General features: G+C 43.9%; 1 protein-coding gene across 2 annotated transcripts in view; it reads left to right on the forward strand.

Moving 5' to 3' along the window:
* Window positions 1–17,616, forward strand: part of Ptdss1 (phosphatidylserine synthase 1) — a 62,365-nt gene that overhangs the window by 485 nt on the left and 44,264 nt on the right. Inside the window, exons 2-3 of one of the 2 annotated variants that reach the window (XM_087556916.1) lie at window positions 256–381; window positions 15,922–16,013. In XM_087556916.1, the coding sequence (XP_087413042.1) occupies window positions 256–381; window positions 15,922–16,013 (218 nt within the window). Of the gene's footprint in view, window positions 1–95; window positions 382–15,921; window positions 16,014–17,616 lie in introns of those variants that run through there. The other variant, NM_001012113.1, reaches the window with a different exon arrangement.

Raw genomic sequence — 17,616 nt, forward strand, 5'->3', positions numbered from 1 at the left:
TGCGCTCTCCCCCTGCTCGAGGCCGCGGTGGTGGCGCCGCGACCCCGCCCTCTTGCGCGGGTCCTTCCCTTTGCTAGCACCCTTAGGGTGCCAGACCCGGCCCCAGCGTCAGGCTAGTTTGCCGCTGCGGTCCTTCACTGCCGGGGTCCCAGCCTTCTCGGGCCGGGGCCTCCGGCGCCGCGGCAGGACGGGGAGAAGAACTATGGCGTCCTGCGTAGGGAGCAGGACTCTGAGCAAGGATGATGTGAACTACAGGATGCATTTCCGCATGATCAACGAGCAGCAAGTGGAGGACATCACCATAGACTTCTTCTACCGGCCGCACACCATCACCCTGCTCAGCTTTACCATCATCAGCCTCATGTACTTCGCCTTCACCAGGTGAGTCTGGCCTGGAGTCCTGCGGAGCGCCGGAGAGCGGGGGGTGGGGGGGCAGAGACGACAGGGAAGCAGTGGAGGGGAGGGTGGCCCGGTGTGGCTGGTGGTGAGGAAGTGAGTAGCTGTTCCACGCGTGCAAGCTCATGGACACAAGGGCCACGCAGCTCCTCCGCCTACCGCGTGGCTTACAGTCCTCTCTGCCTACTCTTCCACCTCTTGTTCAAATCCCACCTCTCAGGAGCTCATGCAGGTCACCTAGCTGGGTCACCCACACCCCTTGTTTGCATCATTCCCTGTCACTACTAGGAAGCTCTGCTCTGTAACCACTTCATCCGTGGTCTGTCCCCAGCAAACCGCATGAACCATACCACGATTGAGCCTCCTTCAACATACACTACACACATAAAACACACACCATACATAGGCCCGGTACACAGGGAAACCCTCTGGCGTTCAGTATTTCCAGGCACATACACACAAATGCACGTGTGGGGTGCACCACACTTTTTTCCCAGTGCAGTACCTTTTATATACGTTTTCCACAGTCATCTGGCGTAACTCTTAGCCCAGGCTCAAACACCACCTCTATGCCACAGAATCAGCAGTCACTGTTGACACAAGTCCCAGTGGATACCTCCCATCCAGCACAGGCCAATGCCCATCAGCTCCAGTGCACTGTACTCTATAGGCTGACCGCACGTCACACCATGCCCTCTCATGCATCACTAACATACTGGCCGAAAGGAGATAGTGTCGAGCAATTGTGCCCTTTCTAGAGACTAGAGAATGCTAACCATACTAGACAAAACACATAAAGTGCGCACAACGTAACACAGCTCTCTTACTCCCCTCAAAATGTACACACATGTACAGATCAACTTCTAATAGCTGTGTATGTCCATACCTTACAAGGGTTCTGTATCTGTGGCCCCTTGACCTCAGCCAAGGAGCGAATGGATCCCACAGCATACACAGCCCTAATTCTATATATTACAATTTATATTATCTGAATTACACTTTTGAAAGAGAGAGGAGTCATTCCCTACCCTACCACACCATCATGGCTTCCCAGAGTAACCAAGAAAGACAGTTGGTTTCAAAACTGGCTGTGATTTTAGGGAACTTTGCTCTGAGGTGAGGGTCCATGCCTACAGAATGAATAACAAGTCCGTGTTCACTTCAGGATTAGGAAGACTAAATGTGTGCACTGTGGAGAAGAGTACCTGCCAGATGATGCCCTGAGTGTCTACCCTTCTTTGTGTTTGTGATAGGATCGGACTGTATAGTCCAAGCTACCCTTGACCCCTCACTTCTGCCTTAGCCCAATATTGTGTGTCTGGGCTTGGCACCACACCCAGATTTTCCTGGTATTTTTATCCAATAAGTCTGAGGAAAATAAGTTGACCAGTCATACGTTTTGAAGAAATGTCTGGCATTTAGTAGAGGGGAGGGCAAAAGCATGCAATTCTTCATATGAGACAGCACTGACTAACTTGCCAATGTTTATTTGCATAAATTACTTCAAACACAGAAACAGTGGGTAACAGTTACTCTTTTTCAGGGGTCCCACTACCGTTACTGTAAAGAATGCTAATATTTTTTTCAGACCAGACCCTTCTTCCTATAGCATCTAGACAGTCCCAATTTCTAGCTTTGGAGAAAGCTCACTCTTGAGGCTAATTATGGTGACTGTCAACTACTCATTGTGCCAACAGATTTTACCATATAAAAGTTGTATAGCAGCCTAATTTGTTAGTCCCCAGTGTCCTCATCTGTACACAAAGTGAAAATACCACTATTCTCGCCTCAGAGGGTTGTCATGGGAATTGATGTTTTGGGATGGCCGTTGCTTGGCTAAGCGCATGGCACTGAGTTAAGAGGTTAAAAAGCATCATTCCGGTGTCCAATGACGCTGGCTAAACTGTACTGTTGCTGAGAAGATAGAGTATGTTCTGGAATTGAGAAAAGGTAGAGGCATTGGGAAATAAACCTTGTATAATATTCCCGCTTGCTTCACTTTAACTTCAGTAGGTGGGTTTGAAGTGACAGAGTGGCAAGAGGATTCTTTTGAAATAGCAAAAATCTACTATTATTATATTATTTTATATATTTTTGTACCATACTATTTTATTTTAGATGATGAAAAGCAGAATGCATAATCTGTTTTTCAACAGTGTGTCTTTAAGATTGTTGTAGGCCCCTTTAAAACACAGCTGTCTTTCTCTCTTCTAATGCAGAAAGTAATGTTCTGGAATTTCTTTTTTAGGCCATATTCTGTCTAGTTGGTGCATTGTGGTGGGGAAGTATAAAAAATGAGTACAAATCTTAGCAGCTTGTGAAAAGTAATTTAAAAAAAAAATCACCTGAACTTTGAGCTATGGACTCTTCCAAAGGTTATAACAATTTTATTTCTTATGCTAATTTCATAAAGAAATCACATATTGAGGAATTAGTTGCACATTTACTTTACATAAAATCAGATGCCTAATTAATAGAATTAAAAGTTACTAGTGTCTATTTTTTGTAACAGTTTATGATCCATGTATGCGGGATATTATAACGATAGCTCATTTTTTTCTCCACGACGATGGAAAGTAATGGTTTCTCAAATAAAAAAATTTCACACTATGCTCTTTTTATAATGACTGACTATATTACCTTATATATATATAAACTTATGGTTAGACAATGTTCAGTGCAATTCCTTTGATCAAACTTTTAAAATATGGCTTGATTTTTCTTTTCCAAAGATGACTTATCGAAGAGAATAGAATACTTTGAGGGTGTTGTGTTACCAGAATGTAAGAACAGTGCTGGGTGAGATCATGTGCTTTGAATACCCGGCTAGAGTTTTAGATTGTGAAGGATTTGATACCTCAGACAAAAATCTGAAGTAAGGTTGGATTTGTCCAGGAGTTCTTCTGTTAGGTGTTTCGTTTGAGTATCACCAAAGGGTACTTATTGAAGGGAGGTTCAGTGCAAGATGTTGCTATTGGAAGATGGTGGAACCATTCAGAGATAGTACCTATTGGGAAGTTCTTATAATCACTTAGTGCACATTCTTGGAAGGTTTCTTTTATTTATATCACCCTCGAATCTTACTAGGAGGGTCTTGTAAGAGGAAACTTGTTTTCTCTTTCCCTATTGTAAATGCAGTCATTTAACATAGCAAGTTTCAAGCCAGCCAAGGTTACATAGTAAGACGGTCTCAAAAGCAAAACAAAAGAAAACAACACCCAAAATTTCAATCTCATACACTGTTATCCATGATTGAAAGGGTTTCAATAAATTGGCAGCCCTCTGTTGGCTCTTGCCAACAGAAATTGTTCCCTGCGTTGATAAGAATGTCTCAGTTTAGGGGTTGGGGATTTAGCTTAGTGGTAGAGCGCTTGCCTAGGAAGCGCAAGGCCCTGAGTTCGGTCCCCAGCTCCGAAAAAAAGAACCAAAAAAAAAAAAAAAAAAGAATGTCTCAGTGCAAATGGCTGTACCTATGTGATTATTAATTCATTTGCCCTTGTTTTCTCCAGATATGGAACAAAGAGGATAGAGAAGGGGCAGGGGAGTGGACAGATGTTTGCTTTGTTTTTGAGTAGTGGTTTTTACTTAATTTCCCTTACCAGCTTTGGAAATTCCAGTTTTTCATTTTATCTTGGGCCTTATTTCTGGCCCTCTCTATGGTTCTCTGGGGGTTTCTGCCAGCCTTCCTGAGTTTTCCTTTAAGAGCATATAAAGGCCCAATAGAAAATGCCTCCCTACATTACTAATGAGGTTGTCTTGGTCCTGCTTTCTTAATAGATGTGTTTTTTTCCCTCTCTCTGTAATAGAAACCTTGATGTCTCTGGTACCAGCAATACTAATTAGTGGTTTGCAGTAATGTCTCGAGAAGTATGCAGCCAGCGCTAGACACAGAATGCTATTAGGCTGCATTGTGTTAGCTTGCATTTGAAGGACAGTTAACATTGATCCTCATCATCTCTGTTTTCCAGTCATTTGAATCATTTTAAAATTAGGATTAAATAAACATCTTTTAAATAGTTTTCTTAAATTTATCTGTTTTTCCTCCTCATGAGATTATAAGCCCATTAGATGGAAGAGCTATATGTTTCTTTGAGGTCATCTGTAGTGAATAGACCTTCGGATGACTCAGATATCTTCATTTCAATGGCACCTTACCCTGAATAGATTATATATTCAGACCTCTTGGTAAATGGTGCTAATTCACAGTGATCCTTTCAAATACTTGTTTGTTGTTTCAGACATAGCACAGTGTCATCTTGTGATATAATCCTCATAGCTCTTGATTTGTGTACAGGAGTTAGCTGTTTATGAATTTCAGTTGGTCTAGAAACCAGGACTGGTCCAGCCTGCTTGGTCTCCTTCCTTGGTCCTGGCTTTGTGTTCAGTACCGCTCAACAGCTGAGCTGTCCCTATTCTATTCAGCTTAACTCTTTGCTATCATTGAGCTCACCTGGGTTATCTTTAGCAGGTTTTTGGGGCCTCTTGTAACTATTCTCCATTGACTCTTTCAAACTTTAGCTTAGCAAATCACCAGCCCCTTGGAACAGCATACTCCCAAGCCTATCTTCAAGGATCATTACCTATCAAAGCAAAACTGTGATCCTGCCTGCCTGCCTTCCTGGCTCACATGTGATGGTTTGCATATACTCAGCCCAGAAGTGGCACTATCAGAAGGTGTGGTCCTGTTGGAGTACAGGACCTGTGGCCCTGTGGGTGTGGGCTTTAAGTCTTTCATCCTAGTTGCCTGGAAGTCAGTATTCTGCTAGCAGCCTTTATGATAATGGAGTGAACCTCTGAATCTGTAAGCCTGCCCTAATTAAATGTTGTCTTTAAAAGAGTTGCCTTGGTCATGGTATCTTTTCACAGCGGTACAACCCTGACTAAGACAGAAGTTGATACCAGGGACTAGGGTATTGCTGTCATAGGCCTGACTATGTTTTTGTTTGGAAGAATGTAGATTTTGAGACTTTGGATTTGGAAAACAGTGGAATGCTTTAAATGGGGCTTAATAGGCTATCCTTGTAAGTTGTTATTGAAAGTGATTTGAATTGTGCAGACATAGCTCAAGAGGTTTCAGTAGAGAAGAACTTCAGTATGTGGCCTAGAGACTGTTTTTATATTATGTTGAAGAACATGACTGCTTGTTGCCCTTGTCTGAAGAGTTTGCCTGAGGTTACAGTGAAGAGACTCAGATTATGGGCTGGAGAGATGGCTTAGTGGTTAAGAGCACCGACTGCTCTTCCAGAGGTCCTGAGCTCAAATCCTAGCAACCACATGGGATCTGTAATGGGATCTGATCACAACCATCTGTAATAGGATCTGATGCCCTCTTCTGGTGTGTATGAAAATAGCTACAGTGTACTTATATATAATAAATAAAATAAATCTTTAAAAAAAGAAAAAAGAGAGAGACAGATTATTTGCATTGACAAAGAAAGTCTCAGAGATGCCCATCATAGACTTTGTTCTTTGGTTAAATCTCATGATGAGCATTTTTAATTAACATAGCAAGCTTAGAAAGGAAAAATATAAATATATAGTTCGAGTATTAAAGGGGCACCAGGAAGTGAAATGGAGCTAAATTCTGTGTTCTAGGATAATAAATTGAATTAAGGAAGTAGTAACCTTGGGGCAAGATCCCACCCAATTAAGTTTAGGTCGGGCATGGTAGTATAAACCTTTAATCCCAGGAGGCAAAGACAAGCAGATCTCTGAGTTCAAGGCCAGCCTAGAACAGAGCAAGTTCTAAGTGAAGAACCTTTAATTATAGTGTTTAGGAGACAGGCATGCAGATCTCTGAGTTCAGTCAACAGCAAGTTCCAGGACAGCCAAGCTTAGGCAGTGAAGGAGTTGGAAAATGAAAAGCTGGTGATAATGTAATAGAACAAGGGGCCATGTTCCAGCCCCAGCGAGCAACAGAACACAGCAGCTTTGGCTACGTGGCTCGGCTTTAGAGTCCAGAATAGAAGGGACTACTGGGACAGGTGATGCTGGTCAGCTGGAGCTAAGAAATTAGTGGTGATTAAGAAGAGACCAGCATCTCTGGGGTGAAACCTTCTGGGAAGTGTTTCCTGAGAGCACAGAGAAGCTGTGCTCCAGAGATAGCCAAGGTTGTACCTCGTGCTGCAGCTGCACTTGGTAATGTGTAAGAGTCACCCAAGTGGTACTGGTTTTGAAGGCATGAAGGGGTCATGAAGAGCAGCTGAGGCTTGGCACTGTAAGAGGCCAGGGAAGGCCATTAGTGAAGGTGCAGCCTTAGTTGCAGTTGATAGCCCAGGACTGAAGGGATCATGCAAAGGAGTTGAGGCTTGGCACCATGAAGAGAGCTTATGAGAGGCTATTGGTGTGTTGTACCAGGGAAATGTTAGTGATCCCCCCAAAAACAGACGTGAGCCGATCTGATGCAACTCACAGCAGGGTCTTTATTCTATTTTGGTTTTGATGGTGGAAGGCTCTATAGGGATAAGACTTTATAGTAAGCAGGAAGCAGGGAGTACATGTGCAAGCATCTAATTGGAAAGCTACTGTGGCCTTTATCATAATTGGTTAGTGCTGGGAACCATATCATAAACTTAGTTTCTGCTCCCCTCTGCATTGGTGGTCATTAGGCAGAGGGTGGGGGCTTGTAACTGGAGTGGTGTGCAGGTTTGTTGAGGGAATAGCACTGGTCTTGTTGAGGGTGTAACCTGCAAGCTCTGGTCTTGTTGAGGATTATCCTAGAGACTGGAGCCAGGCTCAGGTTTGATGGGGGACAACTTGGAAACTAATGCTAGTTACCAGCCTGTTAGTTTACCTGAGTTCAATCTTAGGTCAGGTTCTCTAAAATGGAGTGTGAACTTAAAGATTTGGCAGCTCAACATCAGGTATGAAGATGCAAAGTTTTGAGTTTGCCCAGCTGGTTTCCTGTCTCACATTGGGGATTACACTTAAGTGATTGGATGGATCTCAGAAGAGACTTTGAATTTTGCACGTTTAACGTTGTTGAGACTGCAGTAGACTATGGGGACATTGGAAGTTGGACTAAATGTGTTTTGCATTATGCAGTGTTTAGGTATGGCCCCCAAAGACTCATTTTTGAACAAGCCTATGAGGGCCAGGGAGTGGAATATGACGGTTTGTATATACTTTGCCGAGGGAGTGGCACTATTAGAGGTGTGGCCCTGTTGGAGTAGGTGTAGCCTTGTTGATGTAGTTATGACACTGTGGGTGTGAGCTTTGAGACCCTCATCCTAGCTGCCTGGAAGTTGGTGTTCTGCTAGCAGCCTTCAGATGAAGATGTAGAACTCTCAGCTCCTTCTGCACCCTGCCTGCCTGGATGCTGCCATGTTGCCACCTTCATGATAACAGACTGAACTGGACTTAATCTAAGCCAGCTCCAATTAAATGTTGTCCTTGTAAGATTTGCCTTGGTCATGGTATCTGTTCACAGCAGTAAAACCCTAAGACACCCTAGTACTGCTGTCTTTCTGTGTGTCTTTTTTCTCTCTCTGTCTCCCCACCCCACCCCCGATCCCCTTCCCTTCAGCTCCTCTTGCCTACTCACACCTCATTTGGCTGGTTCTTTTCCTGAACACCTTTCTTGATGGTCCAGGAAGCAGAGGCTGGGGCTGGAGAGATGGCTCAGCGGTTAAGAGCACTGATTGCTCTTCCAGAGGTCCTGAGTTCAATTCCCAGCAACCACATGGTGGCTCACAACCATGTGCTCTGATCTGTAATGCGTTCCGATGCCCTCTTCTGGTGTGTCTGAAGACAGCTACAGTGTACTCATATAAATAAAATAAATACATCTTAAAAAAAAAAAGAAGCAGAGGCTGACCCATGTATCTAGTTCTCAATACCATTTATCATAACTTCTTTCATTGCAGTATTTGTTTCCTGTCAAATTGTTGATGCCCAATGTTTTTCATCATTGAAAGGATGAAGTATGTCCTATGCAGACTTGAAAGGAGTTCTTTAGTGGATCTTTGAGCAAATAATTCTTGACTCAGATCTCAAAGGTCGTTAAGGTAGAATGAGTACATTGTTAAAACTGTGACATCTAGGTTGCATAGGTCTACCTTGTAACTTAGGATTACAGTTTCCACAGAGAAAGACGATCCTTGATTGTGTCATGGTTTTTCTAATTCAACGACTCAAAGGGAATTAGAGGAGAAGAGGGACACATAGCGTAGAGGCCTTGGAGTCATGGTGAGGACTAGATCTTGTTTTCTTCCTGGTTCGGTGGAGAAGAACTCCGTCTAAAGGTCACGAGTAAGAGGGGTTGCCTAGTCTCCTGAAGAGGACTCCAGGTGCCCGTACGTGAAACTGACACTGAGTCTGAGTCACTAAGTCTCCCGATTTGTCCTTCCCCTGCTCCCCTGCTCTGGTTTTCTGCTTCCTGGGTGGTCTCTACAGGACTGGGTCCGTGTGCACTGCGTGGAGGTGTTGCGTATTAATACCAGCCGAAGGCTCAGCAGGCCCCTGCAGTGACCCTTTGCAGGGGAAAGGGAAGTCTGGCGATGGACACTGTAGGCTAAGCAGGGATCACCTTCATGTTCTCCAATCCCCACCCGCTCTACCACATCATCTGCAACATTCTTGCCCCCCACCCAATATACTGCAGGTACCCACTGTATACTTGCTGTGAGCACCTTCACGATAGCAGACTGAACTGCACTTAATATGTCCAGTTCTGGACTCAAGCGGCCCCTTATCAGAACCAGGTGGGACGTGTCCCCTAGGGAACTTAATGGCAGTCTCGTTCACAGCTGCATTGCCACTGTCTGGCTGGTGCTCTTCCTCACAGGTCAGGCTTAGCAAAGAGAGAAGAGGACTTTGTCTCCTCAAGTCCTTGTGTTAGTGACGGAGAAACCTGGACCTGGCCCAGCATTCTCAAGTTCTCCAACAGAGCACAGATTAAGCACTAATTAGATGAAGGGGCAAATGGAAACAAGACTGTCTGGACATGGGGACTAATGAGGGTGGACCCTTTTGTGCCAGACACTCCTCTAAGTAGTCACGAAGTCATGTAATCCCCATGAGGATCCCATGCAGTGGAGCTATGACTGATCGTTATTAACTGAGGGGAAAACAGGCACAGAAAAGTTAAGTGATCTGCCTAAGGCCGCACAGTTGGCATTTCCACTAGAGACTCTCCCTCAACACTGAACTGGGTAGCTCCTACAGACAGGGCTTGCGCCTGGGGCCAGGACTCATCAGTAAGGTGCCTCGCTGATTGCCTTCCACTTTAAAGTGTACTGAACACCGAGTAGGTGGTTTAATGCACTGAGCAGGTAGGTTGCCCAGTGAGGCACAGAACACAGTTGACGACTGTAGATAGAGTCTGGTTCACTAAGAATGGCCCTTTTTTCAAAGTTCCTTGTTATGACTAACTGGCAACTGTCAACACATCTTAATCCAAAGCTAAGTTTCTCTGACTTGGAGTTTAGAGAAGATGGACTCTTGAAGTGTGGCCTTGTGTGCTCAGGTTGTCCTGAGCTAGCTGGGCAGCCCTGCAGTGTGTTTGGTTCCTTTGATAAACTCACAGAAGCTGTCCTAGACGTAGGAGACCCCTCTGTGCTCCAGAAAGGCGTGCTAGACTGTGAGGGCGGTGCTGTGGTCTGGCAGGAAGGACTCCAATTGCTAATTTCACCTGCCCCCCATCTCTCACCGCTGAGCTTGCTGCCTTGACACTCTGTTCAGGATTTTTCCAGTTTATTAAAGCCTTCATCATCTTTTTTTTTCTAATTAGGCAAATACGAAACTGCCATTTTAGTGTGACTTCACTACCTTTTTTCCATTAATAGACTGCATTTGGTTCTGTCCAATAATGTTGCTCAAAAGTTAGAGGTTATAGGTTTATTTTGTTAACTGTTAATATCATCATCATTCTTTTGAGACAGAGTGTCTTGCTTTGTAGCCTAGGCTAGCCTGAAGCTTCCATGTATCCCAAGCTGGTCTCAAATTCCCAGTCTTCCTGCCTTAGTTTCCTGAGTGCTCAGATTACCTCTGTGTTTTCCTATATCCAACTTTGTTCTACATCCTTAGTGTCGATCCCAAGTTCTTATTGTTGACGTGTGTTTTCAAGTGTTTTGACCAGTCGATAATTATTTTTAAATTAAAAAAATACGTGTGTGTGTGTGTGTGTGTGTGTGTGTGTGTGTGTGTGTGTGTTATGGGAGAAGGGGTGCACATATGCTGAGGTGGGTATGTGGGGGTCACAATACATCTCGGTGGAGTCAGTTCTGCCTTTATGTGAGTTGTGGGGATTGAACTCAGGGTTGCAGTTTTGCACAGAAGCCTTTATCCACTGAGCCAACTCATTTTCCAGTAATTTCAAATGGAGATTGATGATTTCTGTAGACACTTAGTCACTTGGTTTGAAGTTAAACTTATGCCATCTGTTTGTATAGAGAAAAGTCTCTCCCAGTACCTCTCTCTCAGACCCTAACTGAATAAAGTTTTTTTCTCTTTTTCTTGTGTGCAGAGACATTTCAGGTGTTTTTAGATACAAATTATAGCTTCTATTCCTACATATTAACCTTATTTGTACAAATACATGTTTATCATGCCTATTGTTCTATTGTTTCTTTACTTCATGATTTTTTTTTTAATTTTCAGGAACAGTTAATTTGTAGAAACTTTCATTCCTTTTTGTGGCTACCTAGTTTTCTGCTGTGAGACTAGGCTGTAATTTAATCAGGTTTCTTTGGTTAACGTCTACCTTGTGTCCAGTCTTTTGTGAATATTTATAATTTTACAATGAACAGCCTTGTATACATGCCACTTACCATACGCAAGAGAATGTTTGAAGCAGAGGTTCTCAGAGTAGAAGGGCTGTGCCACAGGTTATGCATGGTTGTCAGTATAGAATGTTACTCAGTTGTCCTCCGTAAAAGCTGCAGGTTCATATAACTGTAACTAAGGCATAGAGTGCCTGCTTACCTGTCTCTTCATAGCCTTTCCCGCTTAGTCAGATAAAAAACGGTCTCAGTGTTATCTTAATCTGTCCATCTCTTTCCACCAGTATCTTTCATTTCCCGCCTGATACTAGTTTCTTCACAACTCTCTCCCATCTTCCTGCAGATTTTGCTGTGGCTGTTGTATATTTCCATTGGTTGATTTTTGAAGGAACGCTTTCCATGTAGAACACTCAGCCCTTCGTCTTCATATAAGCCACAGGGACTTTCCTCAAATTTGAATCTTCTTGGATCTGGTTACTGCTTCAGTTTCCTTCACTTTATTTCTGGGCTGATTTGTTATTTGCTTGTGGTTTCTCTATGTTGCACTATACCTCAGGACAATGTCTCCATTCTGAGGTGGTTGACTTATTTTTAATTAATCAGATTTTCTAGTATACACTACCCCCCTTAATTTTCTAATCATCCACAGTATTTTCAGATAAAGTATGGTCTATGTGATTCCCCCTTTCTCCACACAACAGTGATTGATTTTACCCTTAAGTTTAACTTTTAACGTGTATATAAATGTGGCTGTCAAAGTCCTTCCAACCCTTTGCCTCTGTCATCGCTCATACTGACTTCCCAGAAACTGCCATAGGTGGAGCCTTGTCCTTGGGATCTAACAGCTCTGGTTCCAGGGCCAGCTCTGTAGCTTCTTAACCTGCACGCTGTACACAGTGTACTCAGCCTTTCTTGGCTGTTGCGTCATTTTAAAATCATGGTTGCTAATATCTATTTTGCATTTGGCTGTGAAAATCAGCGATGATTTCAGTCAAGCGCCAGATGCACAGCATGCTCTTGATAAAGAGGAGGCGTCAGTATCACCGTCTCACAGCAAGGGCACTGGGATGCTGGTTTGAAGGAAGATGTTGTTCCTCCTATGCAGCTATTCTTCAGTGAGACCTGGCAAAGGAATATGGAGCCTCCTTGAGTTTCAGCCAAAGAGATCAGGCTAGGATTTTTAGAGCAATGTGGTAGACAGTAAATTATTTGGGTGTCCATTGAATTACACAGTAGTGGCCTGTGAGATCTGTTGGCTTCTGAGGTTTGTTGAGCTACTTGGTCACATGGATGGTCTAGGAAATGCTGTGTGACCTCATTTCAGAACTGTGCTCAGCCCTGTCCTAACTCTAGAAGCTGATTCACTGGTAGCAGAAACTTAACTCGCAGCTTTTGTTTTTGACCCTAGGACAGCCCTTATCAAGGCAGCTCTTTGTATCATTCCCTGTCTTCACGCTGTGATGGCTCACACTTCATTCCCTGTCTCTTCATGCTGTGATGGTTCACACTTCATTCCATGTCTTCATGCTGTGATGGCTCACACTTCATTCCCTGTCTTCACGCTGTGATGGCTCACACTTCATTCCATGTCATCATGCTGTGATGGCTCACACTTCATTCCCTGTCTCTTCATGCTGTGATGGCCCACACTTCATTCCCTGTCTTCATGCTGTGATGGCCCACACTTCATTCCCTGTCTCTTCATGCTGTGATGGCCCACACTTCATTCCATGTCTTCATGCTGTGATGGCTCACACTTCATTCCCTGTCTCTTCATGCTGTGATGGCTCACACTTCATTCCCTGTCTCTTCATGCTGTGATGGCCCACACTTCATTCCCTGTCTCTTCATGCTGTGATGGCTCACACTTCATTCCCTGTCTCTTCATGCTGTGATGGCTCACACTTCATTCCATGTCTTCATGCTGTGATGGCTCACACTTCATTCCCTGTCTCTTCATGCTGTGATGGCTCACACTTCATTCCCTGTCTTCACGCTGTGATGGCTCACACTTCATTCCCTGTCTCTTCATGCTGTGATGGCTCACACTTCATTCCATGTCTCTTCATGCTGTGATGGCTCACACTTCATTCCCTGTCTCTTCATGCTGTGATGGCCCACACTTCATTCCATGTCATCATGCTGTGATGGTTCACACTTCATTCCATGTCATCATGCTGTGATGGCTCACACTTCATTCCATGTCATCATGCTGTGATGGCTCACACTTCATTCCCTGTCTCTTCACGCTGTGATGGCTCACACTTCATTCCCTGTCTCTTCACGCTGTGATGGCCCACACTTCATTCCCTGTCTCTTCATGCTGTGATGGCTCACACTTCATTCCCTGTCTTCACGCTGTGATGGCTCACACTTCATTCCCTGTCTCTTCATGCTGTGATGGCTCACACTTCATTCCATGTCTCTTCATGCTGTGATGGCTCACACTTCATTCCATGTCATCATGCTGTGATGGCTCACACTTCATTCCCTGTCTTCATGCTGTGATGGCCCACACTTCATTCCATGTCATCATGCTGTGATGGTTCACACTTCATTCCATGTCATCATGCTGTGATGGCTCACACTTCATTCCCTGTCTCTTCACGCTGTGATGGCTCACACTTCATTCCCTGTCTCTTCACGCTGTGATGGCCCACACTTCATTCCCTGTCTTCATGCTGTGATGGCTCACACTTCATTCCCTGTCATCATGCTGTGATGGCTCACACTTCATTCCCTGTCTTCATGCTGTGATGGCTCACACTTCATTCCCTGTCTCTTCATGCTGTGATGGCCCACACTTCATTCCCTGTCTTCATGCTGTGATGGCTCACACTTCATTCCCTGTCATCATGCTGTGATGGCTCACACTTCATTCCCTGTCTCTTCACGCTGTGATGGCTCACACTTCATTCCCTGTCTCTTCACGTTGTGATGGCCCACACTTCATTCCCTGTCTCTTCATGCTGTGATGGCTCACACTTCATTCCCTGTCTCTTCATGCTGTGATGGCTCACACTTCATTCCCTGTCTCTTCACGCTGTGATGGCCCACACTTCATTCCCTGTCTCTTCATGCTGTGATGGCTCACACTTCATTCCCTGTCTCTTCACGCTGTGATGGCTCACACTTCATTCCCTGTCTCTTCATGCTGTGATGGCCCACACTTCATTCCCTGTCTCTTCATGCTGTGATGGCTCACACTTCATTCCCTGTCTCTTCATGCTGTGATGGCCCACACTTCATTCCCTGTCATCATGCTGTGATGGCCCACACTTCATTCCCTGTCTCTTCACACTTGGTTTGCAGGGTATTTCTTTTGTGTTTGTGTGTGTGAGAGGGCACACAGTGTGAATGTGTGGACTTGTGTGGAGACTAGAGGACAACTTTTATTCTCTTCCACCTTTCTATGGGTTCTGGGGATCAAAAGCTTACATAGCAAGAATCTTAATCCACAAAACTTCTGGGGTTTTTTGTTGTTCTTGTTTGGGTTTAGGTTGGGTTTTTCAAAACAGGGTTTCTCTGCATAGCCCTGACTGTCCGAGAACTTGCTCTATAGACCAGGCTGGCCTCAGACTCAGAGACCCACGTACCTCTGCCTCCCAAGTGCTGGGATTAGCGGCCACCGCCTGTCATAAATTCAGCTTCTTTTTGCTTGCCTCTTGTCTCCTGTCTTTGAAATGTCTCCTTCCATTCTGTTTCATGTCACATTTTCTGTCTACTCATTTTACATTTTAAAAACTGCAGTACTGAACTTTCTTCTACCAAGTTTCTCAGAAATTATCGATAATTCAGGAAATGCTTTTCTTACATTTCTATTTCCCACATTGCGTTTGGTTTTGGTGAGTTCCGCATACATTACCGGTTAGTGTTTATTAGTCTCTCCGTCTGTCTGTCTCACTCCCTCAACATAAAAGGTCTAATGTAGTGTGTTCACAGCAGCTCATTGTCACCAACAGTTAGTGCAGTCTGTTGAGTGTGTAGCCTGTGTCAGGAGAGTAAGTCCCCATTTCAGAAGTGTGATTCCGGCAAGGTAGACAGGGAACATTAATCGACCAACAGATAGGACCAGTGCAATCACTGGGGTGATGAATCAATAAACAAGTGACGTTAGAAAGTGAGACATGAGAGGAAGGGTGACCATTTTTCTTTTTTTATCATTCTGCTTCTGCTCTGATTTAAATCTTGTGATTTTTTTTCTTCTCTTGATTTTCTTTGCTTACTGCTACTTTCTCATTTTCCACCATTTTCATGCCTCTTCCTGCATCCTGTAGGTCCATTTTCAAGAATAGTTGATATAATCTTGTCGTATTGCTGCTTTCCTGGTGATTCTTGTTCCATACTGACTTTTCAAAACTTCCCCTTGCCACTTCCTATATCAAGCAAGGGTATCTTTTGTAGTTTTAAGATCAAGACATTTTTCCAAAACAAAACCTTGCGTTTTTGACATCTTGGGGTTTTGTGTTTGAAGAACAGTGGGTCTCAACTGGATGTTTGAGTAGAATGTATGTTGGTGTTTAAGATGATCATTTTCTTTATGCGTTATTTCATAGAAATTTTGGTGGCAGAGATGAGCTTTGTGCGTGCTAAGCACAAACACCACTGAGCCCTACCTTCAGCCGCTGTTTCCTTTTATGCAAGGCCTGGGCTTATTGGGAGAGTGTTGGTTTTAGAACTCTGTGTGGTGGCTGCTCAGCAAAAGGACGTCTGCAGTCTCTGGCGTCTGACTGTGGAAAGTGTATGGGGTTGGCTTCCTGTTTAAATCAGAAGGTCGATCATCAGTGTTGTTTTCCATTTTCAGGGATGACTGTGTTCCTGAAGACAACATCTGGAGAGGCATCCTTTCCGTTATCTTCTTCTTCCTCATCATCAGCGTGTTAGCATTCCCCAATGGTGAGTCATGCCTTACGTTAACGAGGCTCTTCTGTGCATCACGCCCTTCTGAGTTTTTGAGATGTAAATCATCTAGAAGATGGGTTTTGCATAACTATCATAAATACAGGCTCAATAGCTAGACTTCCTGTTCTGCCTTCTTCCAGCTCTGTGCTCCCACTGTCCCTAAATGTGTTTCAGTTTTTGGGGGATAACAGGAAGGTATTCTGAGAGCTAACTAAATTAATAATGTTAAATCCCTGTGTTGGCTTGTTTTTTAATTGTGATAACAACACACCTGGGACTACATATCTCATGAAGCATGGAGGTTTTTTTTTTCTTTTTTTCTTTTTTCTTTTCTTTTCTTTTTTTCGGAGCTGGGGACTAAACCCAGGGCCTTGCGCTTGCTAGGCAAGTGCTCTACCACTGAGCTAAATCCCCAACCCCAGCATGGAGGTTTTGAAGCTCATAGTTTTCAAGCTGAAAGGCCATTCTACATGGCCCTGATGAGGCTCCTTGCCTTTGCATCATATACATGGTCTCATGATAGAACTATGTACAAGAGAGGGAGCTTACATGGTAAGACTAGATTTGATAGTTTATAATGACTCTTTGAGGAGAACTAACCAGGGTCCCAAGAGAACTGCATTATTCGTTTTGAGGGCAACACTCAATGACCACCCACTAGGTCCTGCCTCCTGCAGGTTCCACTGCCTTTTAACATCCTACTGTGGGACCAAGCTCCTGACACCTGAGCCCTTTGAATGAAGGTGAACCACGGGCAAACCATGATGAATGCGAAACTCTTGATAACTGTTCTTTTTACTTTTTTTTAATCTGTTTTGTGGGGACAAGATATGGCTATGTATTCCAAGGCCGTCTCCAACTTGCTCTGAAACACAGGGAGGCCTTGAATGCTTAATTCTCTTCCTGGGCCTCCTGAGTACTGGGATCACAAGCAATTACAGGCATCCACTGCCATGCCCAGCTCATTTGTTCTTTTCTGTAATGTTTTTATTATTACTAGTTGAGGTGTACAGTACTCAGTATATTGGTTTGGTTTGGTTTTGATTTTTTTTTTTGTTTTGTTTTGCCAAAGCTCCAATGAGTACTGAGTATTTATCACTTAAACACTTTGCTGTCTGTTACCACAGTTACCTTTGCTGATGGTGCATTTGGATCAGGCAGGAACCTGATGATTTCTATAAACCCCTTCTGTCAGGATTAGATAAAGAAAGAGGCAAAACCTTTTGTGCATGCTTCTCTTTGATTCGTACCTTCTCTCTGAAGATTTCCTTAGAAGTTACTTTGTTTTGTTCTCAATCCCTTTCCATATCTCCTTTCTAGAATGTTCTGTGCTTGTTTTCTGTACCCATTTCGAAATGCTTGCTGCTGCCTTGTATTTTCCTCACACCTCTGAGATTTTTGGCAGTCTGCCTTATGGGTTATGCTCCATGGTTCTGCTCAGATTTTAAATAGCATTCTTCAAGATGGATTCAGTTTGTAGACGTCCGTGCTTCAGCAGACTGCTATGTATGGCTTACAAGGCTCATTCTAAATGTTACTGAATGCTGCTGAATATGGTCCATGGCAGTGGCCTCCACGTTTTCCAAGCTGGTGGCAA

This window comes from Rattus norvegicus, chromosome 7, assembly GCF_021556685.1.
Source record: "Rattus norvegicus strain SHRSP/BbbUtx chromosome 7, alternate assembly SHRSP_T2T, whole genome shotgun sequence".
In the NCBI taxonomy this organism is placed as follows: Eukaryota; Metazoa; Chordata; class Mammalia; order Rodentia; family Muridae; genus Rattus; species Rattus norvegicus.